This window comes from Cupressus sempervirens, chromosome 9 (genome assembly GCF_028749045.1).
Source record: "Cupressus sempervirens isolate cs-2001-9-10 chromosome 9, ASM2874904v1, whole genome shotgun sequence".
In the NCBI taxonomy this organism is placed as follows: Eukaryota; Viridiplantae; Streptophyta; class Pinopsida; order Cupressales; family Cupressaceae; genus Cupressus; species Cupressus sempervirens.
Window position 1 is genome coordinate 510,562,967 of NC_143126.1, and position 10,353 is coordinate 510,573,319.

The 10,353-nt window shown below is 35.2% G+C and overlaps 1 protein-coding gene across 1 annotated transcript; it reads left to right on the forward strand.

The window, feature by feature from the left end:
* The first annotated feature begins 5,765 nt into the window (after positions 1 to 5,765).
* LOC149539591 (cytochrome P450 78A4-like) lies at positions 5,766 to 8,780 on the forward strand. Its single transcript, XM_089799256.1, has 2 exons — positions 5,766 to 6,864; positions 7,794 to 8,780. Exons 1-2 carry the CDS (start codon positions 5,851 to 5,853, stop codon positions 8,427 to 8,429), a joined length of 1,650 nt encoding a protein of 549 aa, XP_089655382.1. The 5' UTR covers positions 5,766 to 5,850; the 3' UTR covers positions 8,430 to 8,780.
* The last annotated feature ends 1,573 nt before the right edge of the window (positions 8,781 to 10,353 follow it).

Sequence of the window (10,353 nt, forward strand, 5' to 3'; positions counted from 1 at the left end):
TTTAAATTAAAAGAGAGTTTAAAATTCATAATCCTATAATCCTCTTCAATAGTGGCTACAAAGCCCATACCTGCTGACATTATAGTCATGTTTGTTATTAGTGGCATATACTTATTCAGATTGTAAGTATCTATTGAGCACATTGTATAGTTAACAATGTTAACTAAGCATTTTAGTATCTACCGAGATCTACAGTTACTATGGAGTCCAAGAGACATTTTTCAGTTTGTGCCAAACAGTTACTACTATGGTGATGATCAACAGTATAAACCGAACATCTTAGTGTATGCCAAGTTTATTAGTGCAAACCAAGTTGTGCAGTGCTTACCGAGTTCACAGTTACTATGATGTGAGTCTAGTGTTAACCAAGCTACTCAATGTTAACCAAGTGACTCAGTTTTTGTCAAGCTCTAGTGATAGCATTGACCAAGCCATGTAGTGTGAATTGAGTGATTTAGTTTATATATCCTGAGTTTCATAGTATTCATCGAGACACCAGTGCAGACCAAGTTCAAGACTACTTGAAAGTGATCAGTATGGATCAAGCTTCTATGTCTACCGAGTGCATGACAATGCCGAGCATTGACAGTGGATGTTGTGTATTAGAACCTCAACGAGCCAGTCTTCAAAACTCGAGTTCCTATAGCTGGGCTAACTTTGTGATTTTTGTGTAAACTTGTATTGTGGTCGAATTTGTACTTTATAATTGGATTGGTATATATGTAATGTATTGTATCACATCCAGTGTATGTCATGAAGTAATGTAATAAGCAAAGAAGAACATAAGAGCAAATTACAAAGGCTACAATAGTATAAGAAGCAACAAATATTTATCTATCACATTAAGGTGATTACTATACTTAAAGGAATCTCATTCAGCAAACCAAGTTGCAAATCAGAGATCAGTTACTATTTTAGTCTAACAGATGGATCAATCAAATCCTTTCACAAGGTAGACTTAACAATCTTATGTAAATCTCTTTACCTAGTGCATACTTCATTCTATATTTGTAAATCCTTTTGCAAGGTGGACCTAGCAATCCTTATTGCTCCTAACAGGGTAGATCATCAAAAGTGATCATTGTAAGCCTTAACATGCCAACTTTATACTACAGTATTAAAGCTTGTGGGTATCATCCCCACCCTAGTTTTACTTTCTATTTGGAAGGTTTTTGGGTCATCAAATTGTGTGTCAAAGTGTTATGAATGCTTTAATGTTTTTAGTTTCTCATGCATGCAATTAGATCACAATACTCATGAAGGATTGAGTTTTATTAGTTATTGATTCACCCCTTCCCTCTGAATAACTAAGCCTATCATAATATTTCCAACAATACTATGAGTCAAATTACACCCTTTAACCTTATAAACAATAAATCACAACTTAAGTGCTAGATCTCTACTATCCGCTTTTTGGAAATCCTTCGACTAATCATCCCCTAGCTCATCATTAAATGATACTACAAATTTTGATGCTTTATCTATAAATTTTCTTCCCTCCTCATTTCACATGCACAATTATGAAGTATGCAAAGGAGGCTAATGATGAGCTAATTTTCTTGACATAATGACTAAGGTACCACATTCGAACTTCATCCTTGTTTAATGCATTGATTGGATAATCTACATAACTCTTTCCAAGAGGATCTTTTCCACATCCAATCTTTCAGTTGCTTTCATTGTTCTAAGAGTTTCTTGAATCTCAACTTCATTATTAGTGGCATCCCCAAGACATTTAGCTCCTAGTATTATCACATTAGTTGATGATGATCTTTCACCACATACACCTCCCTTGATGGCCTCAATATTCCTTTAGAGGTTCCATCAAAGTTTATCTTGATTAATCCTTTTTTCAATGCACTTCATTCCTTTCTCAGAGCTCCTTAAGCAAATGATTAGCCTTCCACTACCCATTAAAAAACCTAAATTTCACTAAAGGCCAAGCATGCTAAATTTGCCTATCGTCTAAGCTAAAATAAATATTTGAGAGATTGACTTGGGAAGCTGCATTTCTAACCAACTCTGAAATATATCTTTCCATTTTATATACAATCTCTATTTTTGTGTTTTTTTATTGTTGTTATAAGTATTTTTTATTATTGTAATAATATAGACACTCAAATCTCATCAGTTTATGTATTATTTATGATTGTACAACATTAATGATCCACGATTAAACATCTTTGACAACCCTTTCTTTAAATTAAAAGAGAGTTTAAAATTCATAATCCTATAATCCCCTTCAATAGTGACAACCAAGCCTATACTATGAGTCAAATTACACCCTTTAACCTTATAAACATTAAATCACAGCTTCAGTGCTAGATCTCTACTATCCACTTTTTGGAAATCCTCCAACAAATCATCCCCTAACTCATCATTAAATAATACTATAAATTTTGATGCTTTATCTATTAATTTTCTTCCCTTCTCATTTCACATGCACAATTATGAAATATACAAAGAAGGCTAACGATGAGCTAATTTTCTTGACATAATGACTAAGTTACCACATTCCAACTTCATCCTTGCTTAACACATTGACCATAATCTACATAACTCTTTCCAAGAAGATCTTTTCCACATCCGATCTTTCAGTTGTTTTCGTTGCACTAAGAGTTTCTTGAATCTCAACTTCATTATTAGTGCCATCCCTAAGACGTTTAGCTCCTAGTATTATCACATTAGTTGATGATGATATTTCGCCACATATACTTCCCTTGATGGCCTCAATATTCCTTTAGAGGTTCCATCAAAGTTTATCTCAATTAATCCTTTTTTCAATACACTTCATTCCTTTCTCAGATCCCCTTAAGCAAAGGATTAGCCTTCCACTACCCATTAAAAAACCTAAAACTCACTAAAGGCCAAGCACACTAAATTTTCCTATTTTCTAAGCCAAAATAAATATTTGAGAGATTAACTTAGGAGGCTGCATTTCTAACCAACTCCAAAATATATCTTTCCATTTTGTATACAATCTCTATTTTTATGTTTGTTTATTGTTGTTACAAGTATTTTTTATTATTGTTTTCTCTTGCATACTCTAACAATTTTTTTGACTAATTTGCTTCATAATTAGAACACCCTAGTAGTTTATAGATCAACTCTCCCACTATATCAATTGACACTAGTACTTCTTAGCATGATTAAGTTTCTAAAATTACAAGTTCACAACAAGACTGTAAGAAAATTCAATATGAATTGAGAATTGGAAGGTCTGGATTGAAGGGTCACGCCTAATAATCAAGGTTGTACTCAATTAAAAATCAACTTCTTTAGATAATCTTAAATTTCACAAAATATATTTGTCATTTAGTCTCAGATTCTAGATATTTATGCTCTCTCTCTCTCTCTCTCTCTCTCTCTCTCTCTCTCTCTCTCTCTCTCTCTCTCTCTCTCTCTCTCTCTCTCTCTCTCTCCCCCCCCCCCCCCCCCCCCCCCCCACTTTTAGTTCATTTATTTTCACTTTTACTCTAATATACTAATGTTAGAATATATATTTACACATATCTCTGTTGAAAAAAGATCCCTTGCATTTGATCACTCAACTAATTGTGCTTTTTCAAAGATACTCAAATTGTTATAATTCATTACACAAGAACAAAGATACAATATCAACCTACAAGGATCAAGGTTGTACTCTTTAAAATCTTTTGATTCTTGTTCCAATTTATTTATTTTACTTTCATTCTAATCTACTATTATTGAAATATACATTTAAACAATCTTTATTTAAAAAAAATGATATGTTGTATAAGATCCCTTAGAGGAGGAAACCTTTTTATTTAACGATATAATAGTTTAAATGTCAGAAAACTTGTTATCTCATTTGGTTGCACAATCCATATACATTGTTTATCATACGAGCATCCTTAATCAAGAGAGAGTTGGAGACTAGGTGTTCGATTTGCAATACTAACTATTTGATTATGCACGTTGAAACATCACAAAACTCACATCAACAATACCTAATCAAACTTGTGGAAGTCATTATATAAAACCCTAGATGTAATATCTATATAACACATTTAAACATTTTATAAACTTAATGTAAAAAAAAAAAAAAAAACATCCAATTTCATGTGACCACTTAGATGAAGGTGACTTTTTGAATAAAATATATTCTTAAGGTGATCTAACTATAAGCAACATAGATGTGACATAAATATAATACATGTATAACTTATATTTATATATTAAAAAATATTAAAAGATCCCTTTAGAGAACACTCGATTGAAAGTGACTTCTTGATAAAACAATATAATTATTCAAAATATTATATTACAGCTCATACATAGAGACAAAGCTATTAGCATAAAGAGAGAGGCATTGACATGTTTTCCATTATTTAAATAATTAAGTATAGTTCATTACATAAAAACAAATGATTGACTTTTTTTGCAAGTCTAATTTATTTTTCATAAAATGTTCCATTTTCATTACAATTATTCCTAATGCATAAAAACAAAGGTATTGAAATCTTTTCCATAATTCAAATAAGGCCTGGAATTTGATGGTAACCCTTGCTGTCATATGATTTTTTTTATGATAGCTAATTTTTTTTCATGTCTCTTGTTCTACACTTTGATAAAAAATTTGATTGTCAATTTCGATTTTAAATTTAAATATTCTATAAATTAGAAAATAATAATATAAATTAGTAATATAGAATGAAAGAAGCAAGTTTCTAAGTTCATGTATGTTATACTAAGAAATTTTTAAGTTTTATATTTAAAAAAAAAAATGTATTATATTGTAATACAATAAGATTCTAAATTAATATAAATATGCATTCAAGAAAAATAAATAGAAACATCTATAATATAAAATAATATATATTTATCATACATATATATTATACATATTATGAAATCACATTTATGTATAATATCAAGTTATCTATAACAAATATTGATGGTTTAGTAATAAATTTATTTGTCATATTAACAGTTCTCTAAAAAATTAGACTATCAAATCGTACACTCTTACAATTTTTTAACCTCTCATATACAGTTCAAAAGTGTGAAAACGATCAATATGGCTATCAAATTCCAGGCTTGATTGAAATCAATGAGTATAGCTCATTAAGAACGAAGGAGGCTAATCTCAGACAAAATGCATTAAAGACAAAACAAAGTCAAATTTTTCTTTTTCCAGATTTACGAAAACATAGTAATTTTTTAATTGTTTTCAACTACAAACTATACAATCATTCAAAAAAAACCTATGATAATTTCGATTTTTTGAAAATTGGTCTATTAAGAACAAAGTATTGACTTTTATATAAATGCAATGTAATTTCATAAAACAAGGTGCTCCTTTTTTGGACGCTACAAACATTTTGAATGGCGTAGAAAAATCAATCTCTTTGTACGGTACCATTTGCCTGTTCGGAAACCATCCTCAATCTCGGCGTATCATTTCCCAAAAAGAAAATTCAACGAGGAAAGGAGATTGAAACAGACAAAAATGGAGCCAAATCTTTGTTAGTCATCTCAAAACTCGATTACTTTCACTTATTTGTCACCGAAATGGCAACTGGCTCTTCCCGGGACAAACAAGGCCCAAGCCCCATTTTTACCGCTCTGGTGCCCAGCAAATGGGATTGAAAACCGCCTATTTCGGCCCCCATGTGACCTCCCGCTTACGAAATTTCAAAAACGAGACTGATCGGACGGTTGTCCTTCCCCTGTCGCAATCGCCGCCTCATTTTTCTCTCTCCTGAAACTCTATAAAACGGGCCTGATTCACAACCCTCTCTGCATCCACATAAGAAAAAGAGTTGTTGTTGGTTCATATTTCTGAGTATTTCGTAACGCTATACACAGTTTGTCTGTGTTTGATCAATGGAGAGTCGTAATAGTGGGAGTTCTGGGGGAGGAGGGTGGTGGCTTTACGCGCTACCTCTGCTGGGACGTGGCGGGTGCATGCTAAACAAAGCTGATGATGATATATGTTCTGCATGGCCGCTTTACGTCGCAATTCTGCTCATGGCCGGCTGCGCCGTCATTGTTGCATGGCTGAGTCCCGGCGGCTGTGCATGGGCGGGGAGGAGGAATGGCGGCGCCGCCATTCCTGGGCCGAGAGGCTTTCCCATCATAGGAAGCCTTGTTGATATGAGCCGAGGGCTTGCACATCGTAGGCTGGCTCAGCTGGCTAGCACTCATGGCGCTAAGTCGCTCATGGCGTTCAGCCTTGGTTCGACTCCCGCCGTCATCACATCTGATCCTGATGTTGCCAGGGAGATGCTTAGCTCTGTTTGTTTCTCCGATAGGCCGCTTAAACAATCCGCTCAGCAGCTCATGTTTGGGCGTGCTATTGGCTTTGCTCCTAATGGCGAGTACTGGAGAATGCTCAGGCGTATTTCTGCTACCCATCTGTTTGCTCCTCGTAGGATTGCGGCTCATGAGGGTGGGAGACAGATGGATTCGGCTGTCATGATGAAGAACATTGAGGAGGAGTTTGTTCATGGCGGCGTTGTGCGGCTGCGCCGTCATTTGCAGGCGGCGGCGCTGAACAACATCATGGGGAGTGTTTTTGGGAGGAGGTTTGATATTTGTGGAGAGAGTGAGGAGGTGAAGGGGTTGAGGGACATGGTGGAGGAGGGATTTGAGCTTCTTGGGGCTTTTAACTGGGCCGACCATCTTCCATGGCTGAGGTTCTTTGATCCTCTCAGGATTCACTCGCGTTGTGCGGGCCTTGTGCCACGCGTGAGAGGATTTGTGCGGGGAGTTATCCAGGAGCACCGAGTCAAGGATAAGGATTCCGATTCTGCCGCTGACTCTGATTTTGTGGATGTTCTGCTGTCTCTTAATGGCGAAGATAAGCTTGACGATGAAGACATGATCTCCGTTCTCTGGGTATGTTAACAAGGGATCGAAAAAGATCCCATCTTGCTCATAAAGATTGCATCTTGTGCCTTGAATCTTGTTTCTCTTTCATTTTCTCTGGTTTTTTGGCCTTTGGATTTTAGATTTCGTGGTCGTTAGTGATGATGGGTATCTTCGATCTTGAATCTCTTTTTTTTTCTCCCCTGGTCTGTGGACTTTTTGGCTTTTAGAATTCGTGGTCGTTAATGGGTCTTGGCGTGTTGTCACTTTTTGTTGCTCTAGACTTTGATGACCGTCGTTTTGATTGCTTTTTGAAATTGTTTATGATGAAAAGACTAAAGGTCCCATCTTGAATCATTTTCTCTTTCTGTCTTGTTCATAAAGATCCCATCCCGAGTCCTATTGATGTTTTTTCTCTTCTTATCTCGGTCTCGACTTTTGGTTCTTCACGAATAGAAGAGAATTCGAGGTCGTTATTGGTGATGGGTTGGATAAAGATTGCATCTTGAATCTTGGGTCTTGGCGTATTGTCCTTTTTCCGTGTTCCAGACGGGATGAACTTTATGTTTGAGTTGTCTCTTCCTTGTTCTCTGCTCTCTGGGTATGATAAGATCCCATGTTAGAGTTTGGTCTTCAAAGGTGATGAGTAGAACAAAGACAGCATGATAAAGATGACATCTTGGATTTCAAATTGCGTGACAAAGATGACATCTTTCATCTTGTTTCCCGATGTTCTTAGCTCTTAACTTGGATGAACATGACTTTCTTTTTCATGGTAACTTGTGCGACAAAGATGATATCTTGTATCTTGTTTCTCGATGTTCATAACTTGGATGAACATGGCATTCTTTTTCATGGCAGCTTGTGTGATAAAGATCCCATCTTGAATCTTGTTCCATGATGTTCTTAACTTGGATGAACACGGTTTCTGAATTGTGGGTGTTGTTTGATGCATGCAGGAGATGATATTTAGAGGGACTGACACGACGGCGCTGCTGACAGAGTGGACCATGGCGGAGATGGTACTGAACCCACAAATCCAGAGGACGGTTCAGGAAGAACTGGACAATGTGGTGGGGAAAGAAAGGAGTGTGAAGGATTCGGACATATGTAAGCTTCCTTATCTGCAGGCGGTGGTGAAAGAGACTTTGAGAATGCATCCACCGGGGCCACTACTTTCATGGGCCCGGCTTTCCACTCGCGACACCATTTTAGCCGATGGGAAGTTCAGCATTCCCGCGGGCACCACAGCCATGGTGAACATGTGGTCTATAACACACGATCCGGCCATTTGGGACTCCCCTCAGCAGTTTAAACCAGAGAGGTTTCTTGAATCTCATGGCGGTGAGAATGTGGATGTGAGAGGAAACGATCTGAGGCTTGCTCCATTTGGGGCAGGTCGTCGAGTTTGCCCTGGAAAAGCCCTCGGACTGTCGACCGTTCATCTCTGGATCGCCAAGCTGCTCCACCATTTCAAGTGGGAGCAGCATAAACAACATCCTGTCGATCTGGCTGAGGTTCTCAAGCTTTCCTGCGAGATGCTCCATCCTCTTCATGCCGTTCCTGTTGCCAGGGTCGATTTCAATGGAGTCTGATCGGGGACAAAAATGGGTGTTCTGTTTTTTGGGTCTTGAATATGATGGCGTCTGTCTTGCGGTTTATAAGTTGTAATGTTTTGTTTATCGTTTAACGGCTGTATGTATGGATTCTGTGAACGGTGGATGTGTGCTGGACGCACGTTTTGTTGCTTCAGGGCCCCCTCAAAGATTCAATTTTTTGACTCGGGCTCTGGAAAGATTCAATTTTTGTATATATTGTTCTGGCTTTTTCCCGCTGTAACAGCCAGAATGATTTTTTTTTGACGGATTACTATGTACGCAGTTGGGTATATCTTCCATGTAGCGAACGTATGCTTTTATTAATAATAGTATTGAGTTCAAGCAAAATTCGTGTTCTTGGCAATGCTCTAATGGCGGATTACTATAACTCAGTTGCTTACAGTGAATTTCACAATTTTGTTTTTCCCGCGCTCTTTGGATCATTAATGATTCTTCATACAAATCCTTTATATGCTTGACCTAGAAATCTTTCTGTATTTGCGAGCATTAGAAAATTTCAGTCAAGCAAAGCAGTTTTACTTCATTGGTAGAATATTTTTGAAAGTTTTCTGATCTAGTCAGAATTTGCTGGTGCAATAAATGAGCCTGCTTTTAAGCCTGTTGGAAATAGTCTTGAAAGGTTGACGGCACTTAAAAGAGTTATTGTTATGAACCGACATTGCATTTAATGGCGGCAGCAGTGTCATAACTGTCGCAGTTTGTAACGTCGTAGTAGACATTAATGAGAATGTTCCAGAATATTTTCTTTGCAATTTCTGCTCTACCGTACTATCTACAACTTGCAGAGACTGCTTCTGAATCTTTTAAAAAGTGTTATGACTTTTTTTTCAGCAGATATGTTTTTTAATTATGTGCTTTTTAAGCATTATATATAAATATTCTCTATTTGGAATTATGTTGTTCTTTTAGCTGCTGTGCTTTTTCAGCCGATTTCTCTTTCCCTGTGTTTCGGAGCATATATGTTTTTATCAAAGTGCACGTTTTTCTTTAAATCTGAATATAATAATGAAAGGAAAGAATAAATAAGCAAAATTTAAGAATGCAATTATCATTTTTATAGGTTTCTAAGGTTTAAAAAAGAAGACATTTTTTATTTTAATTATATGCATATTTTAGATTTGCATTTAAAAGTTAATTTATTATTACTATTATTTTTGCTGCTTTTTTAATAGTAAGTTATAATTGTGAAACTACAAAGTATCATACTATTACATTTATTAATCAATAATTTAAAATTGTAAATTATCATACCATTGATATTAACAATGATAATTAATAATAATATTTAATTAACCTCTTATTGATGTGTAGGCCATTTTAAAATGAAAATATCTAATTAAAATAAGAATATTACATACAATATTTAAAGTTACAAAATCATTACAATGATTATTCATGACGCTAAAATGATAAATGAATAATATTGTAATTATCTTTTATAATGAAATTGCACCCTTCGAAAGTGAAAAATATATTTATAACTAAAATTTAAATCCACATTCAATAAAAAACCTAACGACTTTTAAATGAACATCTTACTATTTTGAATGTTTTATAAAATCCACCATTGTATATTTGTGTTGTAACAAGATTGCTTACATTTAATGAGGGGTTTGTGCTTTGTTACTATCATTTTTAATTATTTGATTAAAAAAATTGAAACATAATTTTCTTCACTTATTTATCCTTTTGGCTTTGTATCTAATGCTCATATTATTAAAGTATTTATATTCAATAGTTCACTTTTGAAAATTTTATATCTAATATTTCACTATTAGAGTACTTATTTATTCCCTTGTGCATTTCTATCATTAAGGAGAGACAAACAACAAAGAAAGAAATAAAGTTTTAATGACACATTTGTGTCACTATTAGTTTATGGGACCAAATAGTATCACTT